The 20,274-nt window shown below is 39.6% G+C and overlaps 1 protein-coding gene across 5 annotated transcripts in view; it reads left to right on the top strand.

The window, feature by feature from the left end:
• abcb7 (ATP-binding cassette, sub-family B (MDR/TAP), member 7) overlaps positions 1–20,274 on the top strand; it is a 172,016-nt gene that overhangs the window by 150,082 nt on the left and 1,660 nt on the right. For 3 of the 5 annotated variants that reach the window (XM_060927517.1, XM_060927515.1, XM_060927519.1), the window contains 3 exons: positions 6,411–6,514; positions 7,860–7,967; positions 8,464–8,499. In XM_060927517.1, coding sequence (XP_060783500.1) covers positions 6,411–6,514; positions 7,860–7,967; positions 8,464–8,499 — 248 coding nt within the window. The remainder of the gene's footprint in view (positions 1–6,410; positions 6,515–7,859; positions 7,968–8,463; positions 8,500–20,274) is intronic. The other 2 variants (XM_060927518.1, XM_060927516.1) reach the window with 1 other exon arrangement.

Here is a 20,274-nt window from a genome sequence, read left to right on the forward strand (position 1 = left end):
ACTTTGCACCGTCACATGACCTTCATAGCAACAGTAACTACGCTGCCATGACAGGAGGCATGCTTGTAGTGCTTCAGTCAGACAAGTTAGTTGTTATTGATTGGTATGGGAAGATTTTGCTGTGCTTTTGGATCTGAAAATTGTTCTGAACGAAACAAAGACATCAGATTATTTAATTTACCAAAAGTAATTAATCATCGAGGGAAAAGCTAGAGAAATTTCTAAATTCAGAAGGGGAAAAAATGGCTCGCAAACATTTGGTGGGACTCAGTGTCGAACAGAGAGGTCAAGAACCTTATGGTATGCTCACTTTATTTCCACAAAGGTGAGAATTAAAAGAAAAAATTTCAGAACTGCAGCAAGGTGAACTGCATTCTTATCCAGTGAAGTGAACATGAGCATCAACACAGCGGCTCGGCACAGCCTAACCTTCACCAATATTTAAGTGCATTTACATTTGGGGATCCTTTGGAGCACGTTGTGTGCACACTTGGGACCCAGTCATTATGGGAAACGCCTGATGCTGATTTGAGCACAATCCGCACGCGTATATAAGGACGCTGTTTTCACAGAGACTTGGTGAAGTGTTCTGTCAGGTATGCGGCGGTAGATGGATCTAAGTGCAGGAAGAGTGTTTATTAGCAGGCATGATGTTTACAAAATCAAAACACGAAACCGAAAGCAGAGTCTAGAAACATGGCTAGAAACAAAAGTGGTAGTGATGATAATACTTTGCAAAGCCTCTGTGTCCTATGCGTGTGCTGATTGCGCTCAAATCAGCATCAGGTGTTTCCCATAATGACTGGCTCCTGTGAGCAAGCATGACCACTCAAGCGCACGAAAGCGTGACAGTCAAGTGTTCACCTGTTGGGTGATGACAGTTTTTACCTCGCCTGTATATGGCCATGCATCATCACCAAAACGCCTCATTTTCATTGACAAACCCATCACAAAACGTCACAAGCTGTATTGTGACTGTAGCTTTATGCTCATGTTCATCTCTCTGTATAAGAATGAGCACCTTGCTGCACTTTGTATGTTTGCGAGCCATTTTTCCCTTTTATGATTAGAAATCTCTCGTTTCCCCCCCCAAATGATGAACAACTTTTGTTAAATTAAAAAATCTGATGTCAAGTCAAGTTTATTTGTATAGCACTTTTAACAATAAACATTGTCGCAAAGCAGCTTTACACAATTCGAACAACTTAAAACATGAGCTAATTTTATCCCTAATCTATCCCCAATGAGCAAGCCTGTGGCGACGGTGGCAAGGAAAAACTCCCTCAGACGACATGAGGAAGAAACCTCGAGAGAAACCAGACTCAAAAGGGAACCCATCCTCATTTGGGCAACAACAGACAGCATGACTATAATATTAACAGTTTTAACAAGAAGTCAGTTTCGTTGATGTTATAAACTCTTCATTGATGGGAACTTGAGTGCAAAACTGTTCATGACGGGGGCGTCGTGGCTCAGGTGGTTAAGGCGCCATACCATGAATGCGGGCGACCCGGGTTCGATTCTGGCCCGAGGTCATTTCCCGATCCCTTCCCGTCTCTCTCTCTCCCGCTCATTTCCTGTCTCTACACTGTCCTATCCAATAAAGGTGCAAAAAGCCCAAAAAAAATATCTTAAAAAAAAAAAAAACTGTTCATGACAACTGCAGTCCTAAAGTTAGCAAGTCAACTGTAGTCCTCAGCCATAAAAGCATGACTGTAAGAGTCCAGAGCGTCCTCCAAGTGTGACTTTCAACTGTCCTCATGGGGCCGTCCTCCACAGGAGCGATGCGATGAGACTCCAACCAGACACAGGGCACCAGGATGGATCAGGCAGGTCCGAGGAGCAGAAGAGGTCAGCATCTCGATCCCAGGACCAACATGTAACTCAGAGGGACAGATTTGGGGGGAGGGGGAGAGAGAGGGGGAGAGAAAACACAGGTTGTTAGGTATGCCCAATGTCACCTGAATAAGTAGGAACAGTATACATATTGCACTGAGTACAAGCAGGGACTCTGGCAACTAACTATGACAGCATAACTAAAAGGGGAGAGCCAGAAGGTAACACAGGCATGAGGGAGCCCCAGGAAATAAAGCAGCCAGCTACTACACCGTCAACAAACTCGAGTGAGCAAGCGAGTGGGGACTGACAGCATCCATACATCCCAGTTTACCAAAACACTCTGAGGACCCTCCAGATCTACACCTTTACCTCATAAACACCATTAACACAAGGCTTGACTAAACATATATGTTTTCAGCCTAGACTTAAATGCTGAGACTGTGTCTGATTCCCGAACATTACTTGGAAGGCTGTTCCATAACAGTGGGGCTTTGTAAGAAAAGGCTCTGCCCCCTGATGTAGCCTTCACTATACAAGGTACCAGCAGATAGCCTGCACCTTTTGATCTAAGTAGGCGTGGTGGGCCATAGAGGAGCAGAAGTTCACTCAGGTACTGTGGTGCAAGACCATTTAGTGCTTTAAAGGTCAATAGTAGTACTTTATAATCAATACGAAATTTGATTGGGAGCCAATGCAGTGTGGATAAGACAGGGGTGATGTGGTCATATTTTCTAGTTCTAGTAGGGACTCTTGCTGCTGCATTTTGAACTAACTGGAGCTTGTTTATGCACTTATTGGAACATCCAGACAGTAAGGCATTACAATAATCCAACCTGGAGGTAACGAAAGCATGAACTAGTTTTTCCGCATCACGTACTGACAAATTCCTTATCTTAGCAATATTTCTGAGATGAAAGAAAGCTATCCAGGTAATGTTATCAGTGTGAGTTTCAAATGAAAGGCTGGGGTCAATAATGATGCCGAGGTCTTTTACTGCTGCACGTGAAGAAACAGAAAGGCCATCCAGAGTTACTGTGTAATCAGAAAACTTGCTTCTAGCTGCATTTGGTCCTAGTACAAGCACTTCAGTCTTGTCAGAGTTAAGCAGAAGGAAGTTAATAAGCATCCAGTGTCTAATGTCACGTTCCTCAGTTCTATTAAGCTGGTGTCTCTCATCAGGTTTTGTAGAAACATACAACTGTGTGTCATCAGCATAACAGTGGAAACTAATACAATGTTTACAAATAATGTCACCCAGAGGTAACATATATAAAGAAAAAAGCAGTGGACCCAAGACAGAACCTTGTGGAACACCAAACTTTATCTCAGTATGTCTAGAAATATCACCATTTATATCAACATACTGATAACGATCAGTTAAATAAGACCTGAGCCAGGAGAGGGCCGTTCCCTTAACTCCCACAACATTTTCTAGTCTATCCAAGAGATAGACTAGAATGATCAATGGTATCAAATGCTGCACTAAGGTCAAGCAACACAAGTAGCGAGACACAGCCAACAGTAGGTCGTTTACTACTTTAACCAAAGCTGTCTCTGTGCTATGATTAGGTCTAAATTCTGACTGATACATTTCATGGATGTTATTCTTATGTAAATATGAGCATAACTGCTGTGCTACAGCTTTTTCAAGGATCTTGGAGATAAAGGGGAGGTTTGATATTGGTCGATAATTGGACAGCTGACAGGGATCAAGGTCAGGTTTTTTTAATCAGGGGTTTGATAACTGCTAGTTTAAAGGATTTGAGTACATAGCCAATCGTGAGAGAAGAATTTATTATTTTTAGAAGCGGTTCAATTACTTCAGGTATTATCTGTTTGAATAGACGTGTAGGTAAGGGATCTAGTTGAGGCTTTTGATGCCTGGATTAATGAAAGTAATTCAGTTTCTTTTAGGGGAGTAAAACATTCGAATTGATGATCTGATACAGTTATATTGTTAACTACAAGGTCACTTGCATTGTCTGACCTTAAATTAGTAGTTTGATTTTTTTGTCGGATATTCTCAATTTTGTCATTAAAAAAATTCATGAAATCATTGCTACTACAGACTACAGGTATGCATGTGTCTATAGTGGACTTATTCCTGGTTAATTTTGCTACAGTATTAATAGGAATTTAGGATTATTTTTGTTATCTTCTATTAGGGAGGAGAGATATGTTGATCTTGCAGCACTAAGAGCTTTTCTATACTTCAGGAAGCTCTCCTTCCATGCTAATTTGAACACTACCAATTTTGTTTGACGCCATTTACGTTCCAATTTTCGAGTGGTCTGTTTTAATGTGTGAGTGTCATCATTATACCAGGGTGCTAATTTTTTGTGTCTGACCATTTTCCTTTTAAGAGGAGCTACATTATCTAAAGTACGGCGGAATATTGACTCTAAGCATTCAGTTGCCTGATCAAGTTCTGCAGGGGCTGACAGTGACCCAATCAAAGTTGATAACTCTGGGAGATACTTTATAAAGCTCTGTGCAGTAGTTGACGCGAATGTACGTTTAATACAGTAGCGTGGTGAAGTGCATATATTATTACTCAGACATAGTTTGAATGAGATGACATAGTGATCTGAGATGACTTCGGACTGTGGAAGTGTGACTATATTGTCTATGTTTAACCCGAATGTTAGTATTAGATCGAGGGTGTGACCACCATTATGGGTCGGTCCTATGACATTCTCATTAACCCCTACTGAATCTAAAGTGGACACACACGCTGTTTTTAAAGGGTCTTCTGGGTTATCGAAGTGAATATTAAAATCTCCGACAACTAAAGCTTTGTCTAAGGAAATAACCAGATCTGAGACAAAATCTGCAAATTCAGAAAGAAACTCAGAATATGGCCCCGGGGGCCTGTAAATAATAAGTAATGGAATTAACTGGGTATTTTTCGAGGCTACATACATTATATGAGTATGAACTTCAAATGTATTAAATTTATAACCAGGTTTTTGTGTTACACCTAGATAATCATTATAAATAACTGCGACGCCTCCTCCTCTGCCAGTTAGACGAGGCTGGTGTATATAACTGTATCCAGGAGGACTCGCTTCATTTAATGCTATATATTCATTTGGCTTAATCCATGTTTCAGTTAAACAAAGTACATTAAACTCCTGATCAGTAATGAGTTCATTAACCATTAGCGCTTTAGATGTAAGAGTCCCACCTTTAGATCAAAGGTGCTGGCAGCAGCTGTACAGTCAGTATGATCTAATTTTTTATTGATTTAGGTTACTGGAACAAACTCTGAATATTTCTACCTTTTTGTTGAGCTCGGGGAACAGACACAGTCTCGATGTAGTGGACCTTGAGTGACGACTCTGTGCAGCTAGCAGACAGTCGGTTTAGCCTGTTCGTCTGCTCCCTGGCCTTGGCTCTGGATTGTCAGAAATTAACTAGGCCTGCTCTGAGACTATGACCTATGCTACAGGAAATGAGAGCAGCACCTTCCCGAGTGGGATGGATACCGTCCTGCCCTAACAGGCCAGCAGTGCCCTCAAAATTAGCCCAATTATCTATAAAGCCCACACTGTTTTCAGAGCACCACCTGGACAGCCAGCAGTTCAGTGACCATAACCTGCTGTAAGCTACATCATGATGTCTTTGTTTCATTCAGAATGATTTGCACATCCAAAAATGCAGCAAAACCTACCCATACTGATCAATAACAAGTGACTCATCTGAATGAAGCACTACAAGTGTGCCTCCTGTTGTGGCTGCGTAATTACCGTTGCTATGGGGGTCATGTGACCAGTGCAAAGCCTCAATTCTACTCAAAATGTTCATGACACATAAATGAAGAAAACGTTTGAGCTGGATTTTGAAAGGCTTACCAACAGTGAATTTGCAGAGGTTTTGTTAGACAGAAAGCTAGCAAAGTTGTGGTCACATGAAGGATTCTGGGAAGGGTGGGTCAGCCCCTTTTAATAGAAACATTTGTAGCATTTATTATCTATCATTTACTATAAGATGAGCTCTGTTCATCAGCTGTGTACATAAAGATTGCTGTTACTGAGCTCTAAAGGACATCTCGGCAATAGCAGTTCATGTATGTGGTTATTAAATCTGTCAAAAATACAAAAGCATGATCATTTAAATCATTTGGTGAATTATAGATTTTGGCAGATTATTCATGACCCAAGGTCTCTGAAGAAGTCCTGTGCTAATAGAGATTTCATCTTGTATGAATGCCTGAATTGCTAATTGTGCAAGCTGCTCTCATTTTATCATAATATATCAAAATACTATTGCTCAAACAATTTACTAATACAAATTACAATTTTAATGAGAAACGCTGTGACGATGCATGTAAACTTCAGTGACCCAGGCACTCAAGCACACAATTATTCAAGGTCAGGACATTTTTCTGCCTGAAATAAATGCTCTTTGTCAACAGTAATTACAGTTGTCGATAATAATTAGCACAATTAAATGTGAAGTGTCAGTTGGGCCTTTAACTAGGATGTGAGTGTGTATCGTTACAAATATGTATAATGATGTATTGCATAATGTCTTCATTAATGACCTCTCACCTTTCTGACTGCTGATAGGTGGAGAAAAACAGCGTGTGGCTATCGCCAGGGCAATCCTGAAGAACCCTCCTATCCTGCTGTATGACGAGGCAACTTCCTCCCTCGACTCCATTACTGAAGAGGTTCGGTACTCAGTCATTTTCTTTTGAAAAACAATTTCTAGGAGCTCTTACCAGTGCACTAACCCTTAAGTACCTGTTTTTGAAATAGCAAGAGAGTTTGAAAGAGAAACAAACCTGGGTAACATGCTACAGAAATTAGATTATTTTTGATAAAATAATCTGACTTTCTGAATGGAAGCATAGATAAATCACATTAGTGAGCAATTATATTTTTTTCATCTCTCAACTGTTAGATCTGGTTTCTCTGATAATGTTAAATTAATTTGCATGTTTTTTTCACTAAGTATTATTAGTATAAATACAGAGGTGATTATAGGAAATCACGGGTGCTGATTGGTTGAGAGATTCGGATTATTTCTTGATAATCACCTCGAGTGACTCAGCAGAATGGCGGCTAATTGCTTCATCACCATAAGTTAGGAAGAATTACAAATTATGAAATAAAATGCTGTTCCTAAAAGCATTAAAGATGCCGCAAGGTCTAAAACTATTCAGAGGTAAAGTGGAATTGTGATTTTTTTTTTTTTAAATCTATTTCAAAACAGTATTTGATGTGTCTCGCGTAGATGAGTGATACAAGCCTTTATTACATTTTCATGGCACTTTTGAAGATTGAAATAATTTATTTCAAATCAATTTATTTATTTTTAAAAAAGTATTTATACTAAAACAATTGTCTGCTTCAGGCTCAGTGAATATCGGTGAATAATAACCTTGACTTCGTTTCAGTTATTATTCACGGATATTCACCTTGCCTTCTGAGAATAATTGTTAATTATTTTCAAAAGCAATTTGCATCAAAAATCCCTTAACCTAATGTATTATAACAGAAATATAGTTTATTGTCTCTTAAAATAATTAAACCAATATAGCCAGGAGTCAGTGTAATATTTTAACAAAATATAATTTATTTTACTGGTTTTAATTCATTATACCCATTACATGCATAGCATTCGTTTATCGTTTCCTTCAGCTTTTTATTGGTTAAAAGTATAGCTGGCAATGAACTTCAATAGAGCATATAGAATTTTCTTTCCATGGAGTTGAACATTTTTTATATGTATACTCAAGAAGGAAGCTTGGTGTTTGTTTTTTTGTTTTTCTTCATAAGGATGAGGGTTTATAAATTATTACAGACACAGGCAATGTTTGCTTTTGACGGCTTTCAAATCTATTTTCCCCTACATGTCATGTTGCAAGGAAGTCCTCATATAAATTCTGTCAATCATATTGTTGTTAGATATTGCAGATGAACAGGAAAGTTCTCATTGAAACATCACTGTGGGGGCAGGTAGGTGTTCATTTTTAACATTTTGAAATTGATTTTTACCTTGTTGATTTCTAGAACATTCTGAGCTCCATGAAAGAAATGGTTACTAACAGAACATCGGTCTTCATTGCCCACCGGCTGTCCACCATTGTGGATGCAGATGAGATTATTGTGCTGAATCAGGTAAGATCACATGTAGGAGTAATTCATAATTGTCTTCAGTTCACCTTGCAGATAAGAGCTGTTTGACTCTTGGATCACATACATCTGACTGTTTATTCCAGGGATGAGAGTTTTCCGCTTTTCAGCAGATTTCCGCTTTTTCTGAGTAAAAAACGAGCTTTTTATATTATACCAAATCCGTTGAGAATTTTTTAAAATTAATTTCGGGGGGGTTGGGGTATGTTCCTTCATGCTGTTCAAACTTTATTAACTCCAACGATGTTTACACATTATTTGTAAGTCGCCATCTTTAGTCTCATTTAATCTCGTTGAATGTGATGTAAAATTCGTGTTATCTACATTGTTATTGGTCAAAACATCGACGTCAAGACCATAATAGCCAATCAAAACAGTTTTTACAAAGACACCCACATCCGTTTTCTTTTATCAAAACTTACACATGTTCGTGAGCTGCATATCAAAAATACTTTCCTCTAATCGGCGTTTTTTTCTCAAGATGCCGAATACTATTGACAAGCGAGATGAAGCGAAGGTACGTGAAATTGATGCTGGTATAAAATAAGTTTAGCAAAGCAAAAGGAAAGCAAGAGAGGTGTGTGAGAGAGAGCAGAAGAGAACCAGGTTAGAGCATGTAAAACACAGGAGGAGCTGGCTAATGAAAGAAAAAGGAAAAAAGAGAGGACTGATAAGCTTTTGGCTTTGGCCAAGAAGCTGAAGTCTAAATGATCAAATGAAAATTTGTTTCAAAAATAACTGGGAACTGTAAACAACTTTTTTAACTGTAAAAAGTGTAAATAGACATTTTCCTTTTGAAGAAAACATACAAGTGATGTGGACAATAAGATAAAGACAGTCCCCATAAAATATGCATTTGTTTGTATCTGTGAAGAAACTCAGTCGTCCAGGTACTTAGTAATTTGTTTGATTCAATACATTGAATATATGATAATTTGAATTATAGCTGGCAGTGTTGATAACTATATAACTTTAAAGTTTAAATAGACATTGTGAAGAAATCATATACAAGTAATGTGGACATTAGGAAAAGGTCAGTTTCCATAACATATGAATGTTTTTTATTTAATTCAATATATTGAATATATGAAAATTTGAATTATTAATGGAACTGTAAATAACTATGAATTTTAATCGACATTTTTGAGAAAAACAAGTGATGTTGACAATGACTAATAACCAGTCCTCATAAAATGTAGATATTATTTTGAATTAATGCAATACACATATTGATTTTGATACATATTGTTCTATATAATAGTGTTTTTATTTCAATAAGTATTAAAATAGGCATCAGGTGTTTTAATTAACTACAGCTCAGATTGCAGGAAATAGGGTGTGTAAGGTCTCATTTTGAAAAAAAATTCCTGGGGGGTGTCCCCCCGGACCCCCCTTATTACAGATTTTCTGCTTTTTTCATCAGCACCCACTCTCATCCCTGTTATTCATTTCCCTTAATTAACTACATCTATCTAAATTGACGCAAAGTGAAGCAGAGTATGATGCAAACATAGAGTTTAGCATTTCAGGATTGAAGATGGGTTCGCTTTGCTGAGGGGTTCGGCTGCTGTTCTCTTGTGGCTGGAAGAAAACTTTCTGATCATTTAATTACTGATCATTTGTTCCACCCGATTTTATTTTGCCATAGTTCTAAAACTTGTTCAAAATGGTTGTATGAGTTTGCTCTCTGATAATGACTACAATTTAGTGTTATTTGTTATTTCTGAGGCTTATTAAAGATAAATGTCAACTCCAAAGCCAGGGGCAGCACCAGAGATTTTCTTTTGCTGGTGCTACGGGCTTGCTTGACACTTCAGTGAGTGCTCTGAAAGCTATACTGGCTTTCAGATTTATCAAATGTAGGTCATAAAAAGAATTTCCCTGACACGCAATTATTTTTGTTTAGTGGACCGAAAGCTACTGAATTCAAATCAGACTTCCAATTGCATTAGGGGTGTGTTTTTTATTATTTTTTATTATTTTTTTAATAGAACTAGTAATGAATTTAGGGCCACTTGGCCCTAAATTCTCTGCTATTTTTTCCTGCTTCACCATGATGCAAAACAAGAGACTACGTCATGCATCGCATGGTGGGCTTTCCCTGTTTGCACAAAGCATTGTGGGATACAAATTTGAAACAGGAGAGGGAAATGGAGGACATGAGTGTGCAAATGAAATGTGAAAGACTGACTACAGTGACGGAAAGTGAGAAGAAAAGATGTTATGTTGCGAAGGAAAGGAAACGCAGGACCAAACTAATAAATATCATTGATCAGCGAGCACCTCGTGTGATCAGCTGTTTGTTTGGCAACAAGATGATGTAACTGTCAGTGCACGGTCAAAGGTTTACCTGCGCATGCGCACACGAGCTTCCTCTGTCTGCTTGACTGCACGAAGCGAGCAATTTCATGCACATTATTTGCTAGAGAACCCCCTCAAATTAAATAACATCCCAGCCACAGAATGGCTTGATTTTTTTTTAAAGATATTACAGAAATAAACATGTATCACAATGATCAAATTTCAGAGGGAACCAAATTTCACCAATTTTTTTAAATCAAAAGGCCGTCTACTTTGAAATTTAGGGTTAGCTGCTAATTTGCTGCCACAGTTGAATTACCTCCACCAAGGAAGTTGTGCTTTCATTTTGTTTGCCTGTAAGCAGGATTGCACAAAAACTACTGGCCTGATTTTCATAAACCGTGATGGAAAGGCATAGCATGGACTAAGGAAGAAGCCATTAAAGTTTGGAGTGGATCCGACTCAGGGCGGCTTGACAGGTTCACTTTCGCTAATGTTGCAGCATTTGGCCTTGGTGGAGGTCTATGCTTTCCGCGTGCACTTGTAATTTCTACTGAACGCACGATCGCCCAACGCGCGTGCAGTACCCGCTCTGCGACAATGCTATTCTGTGTTAAACATATAGTGAGTTATTCAGCTCATGGAATATAGGTGTAAGGTTCACAAGCCACCCTACATAAACACACCTCTGAATATAACATTTCACACAATTATGCCATGGCCAAGGCTCGCACACAAGCAGCAAGCACCAGACAGCGAGGTTTGTGCACATTTCAGCCTCAGATTCTAAGATAACAGACTCATGCTGTCAGTTGTCAACACCTCTACTAATGAATCTACAGTATTCCGCTTCATAGACATGTTTATATTGAAAGAGCATCACATAGAGAGAGCTATAAGGAGTCACAATTTGTGCTTCAACCACCCAATGTCAATATAATTGACAACAGATGGGAAAAAAAATCATGCATTTACCATTCAGTATCTTTATAACAAAACAGTGCGTCTTGAGTCTCCACATGTGGACGTTTATGAAGTAAAAAAAAAAAATCCATTACGATATCGCTAATTTACAAAAAAAAAATGCGCTCTGACTAACAGGACATGAAAGTAAGGGCAAAAGTTAAATGTATGTTGTGCCCATTGGCTGAATCAGATCACCTGTGCTGGCTTTTGGTTTTTTAGTCTAAAAAACCGAAAGCCAGCAGATCAGCATCTGATTCAGCATCTGATTCAGCAGATCTGAATCAGATCACCTGTGCTGGCTTTTGGTTTTTTAGTCTAAAAAACCGAAAGCCAGCACAGGTGATCTGATTCAGCCAATGGGCACAACATACATTTAACTTTTGCCCTTACTTTCATGTCCTGTTAGTCAGAGCACATTTTTTTTTTTTTTTGTAAATTAGCATTAGCGATATCGTAATGGATTTTTTGTTTTTTTACTTCATAAATGTCCACATCTGGAGACTCAAGACGTCCAGATGTGGAGACTTTAGTCTAAAAAACCGAATTGGTTTGTTAATGCTTTTATTTTTCAAATGAAAAATTATAGTATTTTATAGCACACACACATACCCGGGCGGCACGGTGGTGTAGTGGTCAGGCGCTGTTGCCTCACAGCAAGAAGGTCCGGGTTCGAGCCCTGTGGCTGGTGAGGGCCTTTCTGTGTGGAGTTTGCATGTTCTCCCTGTGTCCGCGTGGGTTGCCTCCGGGTACTCCAGTTTCCCCCACAGTCCAAAGACATGCAGGTTAGGTTAACTGGTGACTCTAAATTGACCATAGGTGTGAATGTGAGTGTGAATGGTTGTCTGTGTCTGTGTTAGCCCTGTAATGACCTGGCGACTTGTCCAGGGTGTACCCCGCCTTTCGCCTGTAGTCACCTGGGATAGGCTCCAGCTTGCCTGCGACCCTGTAGAACAGGATAAAGTGGCTAGAGATAATCAGAATGAGATGAGACACACATACCCAGAGCAGTGGGCAGCTACAGCACCTGAGGAGCAGTTGAGGGTTAGGTGCCTTGCTCAAAGGCACTTCAGCCCAAGGCCGCCCCATGTTAACCTAACCGCATGTCTCTGAACTGTGGGGGAAACTGGAGCACCTAGAAGAAACCCACACAGACATGGGGAGAACATGGAAACTCCACACAGAAAGGCCCTCGTCGGCCGCTGGGCTCGAACCCAGAACCTTCTTGCTGTGAACCACTACACTTGTGCTAACCACTACACCACAACGATTCACACATTAAATATGAAAAATTCTAAATATACACAGAAATGTCTTAGGAAGGCTAAGGGGGTAGCTACAGCACGGTACCTCCCATGTCCAAAGCATAGCACTGATAAAATGAGCTTTGGGGCACATTCAGGGTTTCCCCCCCACTCCATTTTCCTCAGAGTTTTGCATGAAAAGCTTTCAGACAAATCAAACTGCCCTTTCCTTTTAACCAGCTCATTTTTTTTCAAAAAAAAGTTTTGGTTTTTTTTAAAAAGATGATTAAGATAGGAGAAAGTATTTCCATTGTATACATTTCCCTTGTAACCATAAGAAAACAGGCTTTACTGGTGAGGTGGCCTTGTGCATCATGTTGATACTAGGAAGCTAGGGCTGTGTGCTAAAGAAAGGAGACCTGTGAATAGCATGTGCATTAACCTCGAAAAAAAATGAAGGACTTTTTATCTTTTATCTTTATCTAAGTAGTAGAAATTTAATAGTGCAGTCAGGTGGAAAAAAGTTCATTTACCCTTGGCCAAGTGTTTAGCAATAAAGCTATAGAAACCATATCACATACAAAATATGATCATTATTGTCATTTGTGTTAGTGGAGGACAGAACTAAAATGGCTGGCATGGCAATTAATTTATGGAACATTCTTTAGTAGATTTTGTTCCTTATTATCAGTGGTGTGATTTTCTTTTTGTCAGACAAGTGGTGATAATCAGTAAGAGCAGCTAAAATATGTAAGGATCCAATTACATAGAATTCTTTACTTAAAAAGTTAAGCAACTAATGTGATTGGCGATAATATTTAACTTTTCAGGGTTTCTCCTAGAAAAACTGGAAAGAGTAGTGGCCCCCCAAGCGCAGTGAGGTGCAAAGGGGTTGCAAAGGGAGGTCTGGGGGCATGCGTCCCCTGAAAATTTTGAAATATAAGGGTTCATTTCATGGCTTCTGGTGACCTCTAGAGCTGATTTTTACCAGTTCAACATGTTGGGGGGGAGGCTATATTTCACTTATTTTACTGAATTTCCACCCTAAAAACAGAAGAAAAAAGAACAATGTCAATACAACAACAAAGTGAATGCAACATGGCATGAGTTGTTGCGAGCTACCACACACACTCGGCCAATCAGCACGAATAACCCTTCTCTGACATCAGCTGTGAACTTGGGTCAAGTTCAGGGTCATGGGCTTGCATGGACTGTATTAATTACATGCTCAAAGGCTACAAAACACATGCATGTTGATTCTAGCATTATACTGTAGGCCTAAATTGTAAGCATCGCGGCAGCGGTTTAATAGGTAGCAGCATGTCACTAAGCGTATCGGTCAATAAATTAAGTGTAGCGGGGCCACTATGCTATTGATGCTTTAGGAGAAACCCCACCATTCCTTAACCATTGATTACTAGTTTATGGCTATAACTCAGACATATCATAGCTTTGATTCAAACTTGTGCATCACATTACCACTTTCTGACTTTTGTGGTAATGATTTATGTCCTGCAAGCTTCATATCTGACTACCTGAATTAAAGTAAAAGCTGCCCACATTGTGACCTTTTTATCCCAATGCCATTCCTGTACTCTGAATAGATGAGACATGCTTGTTTTAAATGTATATGTTTCTATCCATTCATCTCTAAGAATTCTGTATTCATCATCATTTACCAGAGAGGGTAAAGGAAATAGGGAGGGGGAAAAAAACCCTTCCTTTTCTGACCTCTCTAGCCTTCAGTTAAATAGCTTACATAAAAGCATGTGATTGAATAAACCACAACAGTGGTTCTGCTACACAAGCCGAATTGGTTCATCTTTAGAAAGCTAGCTTTGCTGAACTACATTGTTTTTCATACATTGGCTCATCTACAGTTTTTTTTTTTCTTTTTTCAAATGCTTAGCCGGGTCCAGCTTTTCTGGGTTGGCATCTGAACTGTGGTCCATCCATTGATGATCCCTCAGTTTATAGAATAGGTAATAGGGCATACATTCAGGAAGTGATTCGCTTGTCACCCATTGCTTTGTCGCTGAAATTTTGTCGCTAGGGCCATCTACAGATAAAGCAATTCGCTCTTCACCTAGACATTCCAGGCTCTCCACCATCTTGTACATTTCCCATCTCCAAATGTTTGAGTGGAATGAGCAATAATTGGCTAGTTCCCTACAAGACTATATACAGTACCAGTAAAAAAGTTTGGACATACCTATTCATTCATATGGTTTTTTTTTCTTTATTTTCTACATTGTAGAACTATACTGAAGACATCAAATCTATGAAATAACATATGGAAGTATGTGGTAAACAAAAGTGTTCCCAAAATGTTGCATATTTTACAACCCCAATTCCAAAAAACTTGGGATGCTGTGTAAACTGTAAATAAAAACAGAATGCAATAATTAATTTACAAATCATGGAAACCCTATTTTTCATTGAAAATAGTACAAACATAACATATCAAATATTGAAACAGAAATTTTATTGTTTTTTGAAAAATATATGCTCATTTTGAATTTGATGTCAGCAACACGTTTCAGAAAAGATGGGATGGGGCATGTTTACCACTGTGTTGCATCACCTCTACTTTTAACAACACTCTGTAAACGCTTGGAAACTGAGATCATCACTTGCTGTTGTTTTGAAAGAGAAATATTGTCCCATTCTTGCCTGATATACAGTTTCAGTTGCTCAACAGTTTAAGGTCTCCTTTGTCTTATTTTGCACTTCATAATGCACCAAATGTTTTAAATGGGAGAGAGGTCTGGACTGCAGGCAGGCCAGTTTAGCAACCAGACGCTTTTACTACAGAGCTATGCAGTTTCAATATGGGCAGAAAGCAATTTGGCATTGTCTTGCTGAAAGACGGAAGGCCTTCTCTGAAAAAGATTTTGTCTGGATGACAGCATATTGCTCTGAAACGTGTATATATCATTCAGCATTAATGGTGCCTTCCCAGATGTACAAGCTACCCATGTCATGTGCACTAATGCACCCTCATACCATCACAGATGCTGGCTTTTGAACTGTGCACTGATAACAAGCTGGATGGTCCCTCTCCTCTTTAGCCTGGAGGACATGGTGTCCATGATTTCTAAAAATAATTTCTACTTTTGATTTGTCAGACCTCGGGACAATTTTCCACTTCGCTTCAGTCCATCATAAAAGAGCTTGGGCCCAGAGAAGGTAGCGGTGTTTCTGGATATTGTTTATATCTGGTTTTAACTTGCATTTGTGGATGCAGTAGTGAACTGTTTTCACAGTCGATGGTTCCTGAGCCCATACAGTGATTTCCACTACAGACGCGTGTCTGCTTTTAATGCAGTGTCGCCTGACGGCCTGAAGATCACAGGCATCCAATGTCAGTTTTCAGCCTTGTCTCTTGCATACAGAGATTTCTCCAGATATCATAACACATCATGAAAAAGATTCAGAGAATCATAGATGATGTGATCCCCAAATTATTTGCCATTTTACATTGAGGAACGTTATTCTTAAATTACTGCACTGTTTGCCCACACAGTCTTTCACAGAGCAGTGAACCCCTCCCCATCTTTACTTCTGAGAAACTCAGCCTTTCTGATATGCTCTTTTTTTTTTATACCCAATCATGTTACTGTCCTGTTGCCAATTAACCAAATTGGGGGGGTATTTTTTTTTTTAGCATTACACAACTTTTTTCAGTGTTTTGTGGTCCCTGTTCCAACTTTTCTGAAATGTGTTGCTAACATCAAATTCAAAATGAGTATATAGTTTCCAAAAAACAATGAAATTCTCTTTTTCAACATTTGATGTGTTGTCTTTGTACTATTTTCAATGAAATATCAGGTTTCCATGATTTGCAAATCTTCACATTCTGTTTTTATATATGTTTTACGCAGTGTCCCAGCTTTTTTTGGAATTGGCGTTATAAATTCTTCAGAGTAGCCACCGTTTACCTTGATGATGCTTTGCACACTATTGGCATTATCTTAATCAGCTTCATGACATCACCTGGAATGCTTTTCAATTAACAGGTGTGCCTCATCAAAAATTAATTTGTGCAGTTTCTTGTCTTCTTAATGCATTTGAGATCAAATGGTGAATAGTAAATATAACCCCAAATCAGAAAAAAGTTGGGACAGTATGTTAAAACTGTAAACAATGATTGATTTATAAATATTTTTTTTTTTACTTTTTTTTTTACATGTATTTTTTTTTTATTCAATTCCATTGGTTTTAGATTTTGTGTCCCTTGATATTTGTCTATTTTTACTTTTCAAATTTTTTTACTTTCAGATGTTTACTCTCAAAAATGCCTCATCTCTGAAGCCATGTTTGGGCATTAATAGCTTGAAAAGTATTATTCTTAACCTCACTAAACTTTGTAGGATGGAAGATAAACATGTTCTCAGGATGTCTGAACCAGTAAAAGTTTATACTGCATGCTTATTGATTTTACTATAAGGCCCTGGGGTGGGTTTTTTGGTTGGTGGTTGTTGTTGTTGTTTTGTGTGTGTGTTTGGGGGGGTGTAATCTTGATGAGTCTGTGCCCATGATAGCCTCAGATTCCTGATCATGGCTGAAAAGAGTGGACCCCAACGTAGTCCTCTGTTTAGTCATCTACCTCATCAAGGTTTGATGTTTTATGCATGCTGAGATGCTTTTCTGCTCAACACGGTTATAAAGAGTGATTATAGGTGTTACTTTATCCTTTTTGACAGCTCAGTCTTGCCATTTTCCCTCTGACCTCTCTTTTTAACAACATGCTTCCACACATGGAACTGTTGCTCACTCAGTGTTTTGTTTTTCACACCATTCTGCATGAACTCTATAGACTGGGGTGTGTGTGTGTGTGTGTGTGTGTGTGTGTGTGTGTGTGTGTGTGTGTGTGTGTGTGTGTGAGAAAACCCCAGGAGATCTGCAGTATCTGAAATACTCAAATCAGTCCATCTGGCACCAACAACCATGCCACAGTGAAAGTCACAGAGATCACACTTTTTTCCCATTCTGATGTTCAATGTGAACCTTAACTGAAGCTCTTGGCCTGTATCTGCACAATTTTATGCACTGTGCTGCTGCCACATGATTGTCTGACTGGATAACAGCATAACTGAGGTGGTGTACAGGTGTTCCTATTAAAGTGGATGGTGAGTGTAACTTGCTTGCTAGTCCCCCACATCCACAGGCCATTGTTACAGTTATCACTCCAATATTGTATATGTAACAGTCGACAAGGATAAATAGTAAGCTGTAAGACATCCGTCTTCAACCATTTTTAGAGGAAAAATAAGAAAATTATGCCTGCCAGACAATCCAAAAGGAGTAATTTTTGTGGCTGTGGTATAAATTGAGCACGCGCATGAACATCAGTGTCCCTGCCATTTTATTTGAGCAATTGCAGGAAAACATAGATTAATCAGCCATAATATTGTGTATAGTAGGTTCCTCTTGTGCTACCAGAACAGCTCTGACCTGTTGAGGCATGGACTGCATAAGACCTCTGAAGGTGTGCTGTGGTATCTGGCACCATGGCATGAGCAGCAGATCCTTTAAGTCCTGTAAGTTGCGAGGTGGGGCCTCCATGGACCGAGCTTGTTTGTCCAGCACTTTCCACAGATGCTCAATCATATTGAGATCCGAGGAATTTGGAGGCCAAGTCAACACCTCGAAGTCTTTGTCATGTTCTTCAAACCATTCCTGAACAATCTTTACAGTGTTGCAGGTTGCATTATCCTGCTGAAAGAGGCCACTGCCATTAGGGAATACTGTTGCCATGAAGAAGTGTACTTGGTTTGCAACAATGTTTAGGTAGGTGGTACATATCAAAATAACAACCACATGGATGCCAAGACCCAATGTTTCCCAGCAAAACATTACCCAGAGCATCACACTGCCTCCGCCGGCTTGCCTTCTGCCCACAGTACAATGCACACACACCTGGCTGTTCACATGATGCAAAAGAAAATGTGATTTCATCAGACCAGGCTACTTTGTTCCATTGTTCCACGGGCCATTTCTAATGCTCAGGTGCCCATTGTAGGTGCTTTTGGCAGTGGACAAGGGTCAGCATGGGCACTCTGACACCGGTCTGCAGCCCCATACACAGCAATCTGTGATGCAGTGTGTTATTACATTAAATTTAATGACATTTAGCAAATGCTCTTATCCAACATACTCAGAGCAGCCTGGGAAGCAGTTGAGGGTTAGGTGTCTTGCTCAAGGGTACTCCTTTCCTTCTCATCCAGGGAATCAAACCAGCCACCTTTTGTTCCCAAAGCTGCTTCTCTAACCATTAGGCCATGGCTTCCCCCATGTTATGACACTTTTTTCTATCATAGCCAACATTAACTTTTTCAGCAATTTGTTACAGTAGTTCTTCTGTGGAATCAGACCAGATGGACTACTCTTTGCACCCCATGTGCATCAGTGTGCCTTGGGTCCCCATAACCCTGTCACTGGTTCACTGATTGTACTTCCTTGGAGCACTTTTTGGTAGGTACTAACAACTGAATACCAGAAACACCCCACAAGACCTGCCATTTTGGAGATGCTCTGACCCAGTTGTCTTGCCATCACAATTTGGCCCTTGTCAAAGTCACTCAGATCGTTAGGTTTGCCCATTTTTCCTGCTTCCAACACATCAACTTTGACAACTGACTGTTCTCTTGATGCCTAATGTATCCTGCCCCTTGACAGATGCCATTGTAACAAGATAATCAATGCTATTCACGTCACCTGTCAGTGGTTTTAATGTTACGGCTGCTCGATGTACACCACATGTAAAGTGATATCATGTGACAAAGCCAAATGGAGTACTGAGTGTGTTGCTCAACAAGAAGATGAAGTCTAGCAATCTTGATTTTAGACATTGTGTTAAAAGGCAAGGTAGTTTTTATGATATAAAAATTTAATATTGTAAATAGTAAATTTTTTTCACTTGTGTAATTTAGGGAGCAGTGATTGCTCTCACACAAAGACGAGGTGTTTAGCAGTGTCGGTGGTGCTGAAGAGAGGAGGAGAGGGAGGATTGGGGATGCTGTAGCTCATTAAAATAATGAGTGGTAGTGCTTCATGCTTGGCTCTAGGTTCAACACCTCCGTGCATCTCTCAAGGGTGGAGACCTTTCAGCTTCGGGAATGGGGACAAGGTCAGAGGTTGTGCCCGATGCGTTTTGGAGGTCCTAGACCAGCTTTACACTGTGTACTGCAAGAGATGGTTTTGCTGTACATCGTTTCTTGAAATTGCTCATGGCCAAAAATACAGCTGGCACACTGGTAGTAGAGCAGTTTCTGACACATTCGATCGTCATTGTATGAAATATATATATATATATAAAACAATTAATTTTTAAAAATCTTTGTCTCTCTTTTTTTGCTTTACTGCTGGCAGGCTTTTAGGACCTGGTGCTGTGAGCGCGCCCACACACAGCCTGTGTGAGCCTGCTCAGGGCCGCTACATGTTTTCGCGGTCTGTGCCTTCTTTTTCTCATCCACCCTCTTTCTTTGGCTCATCTACCATTTGCCCCTCATCTCAGTGCTCTCATTTACTTCAGAATCACATCCATTTAAGACAGTCGATAATGCTTGGGCGAACAGTACTGTAATATACTCATGCAGGCTCTTCAAGCGCTCCCAAGGCAAAGCCTGTATGAACTGTGTGCGCGTGCGTGCGTGTGTGCGCGCGCGTCAGAGAGAGGGAGTGAGAGAGCACATCTTTTGTTTACTTACTGCACAGAACAGTATGGGGAACAGAGACCTCTAGATCACAGAAGAGGAGTCTGCTGTCATGACAGTTGTGGC

Source organism: Neoarius graeffei, chromosome 8 (genome assembly GCF_027579695.1).
Source record: "Neoarius graeffei isolate fNeoGra1 chromosome 8, fNeoGra1.pri, whole genome shotgun sequence".
Classification (NCBI taxonomy): Eukaryota; Metazoa; Chordata; class Actinopteri; order Siluriformes; family Ariidae; genus Neoarius; species Neoarius graeffei.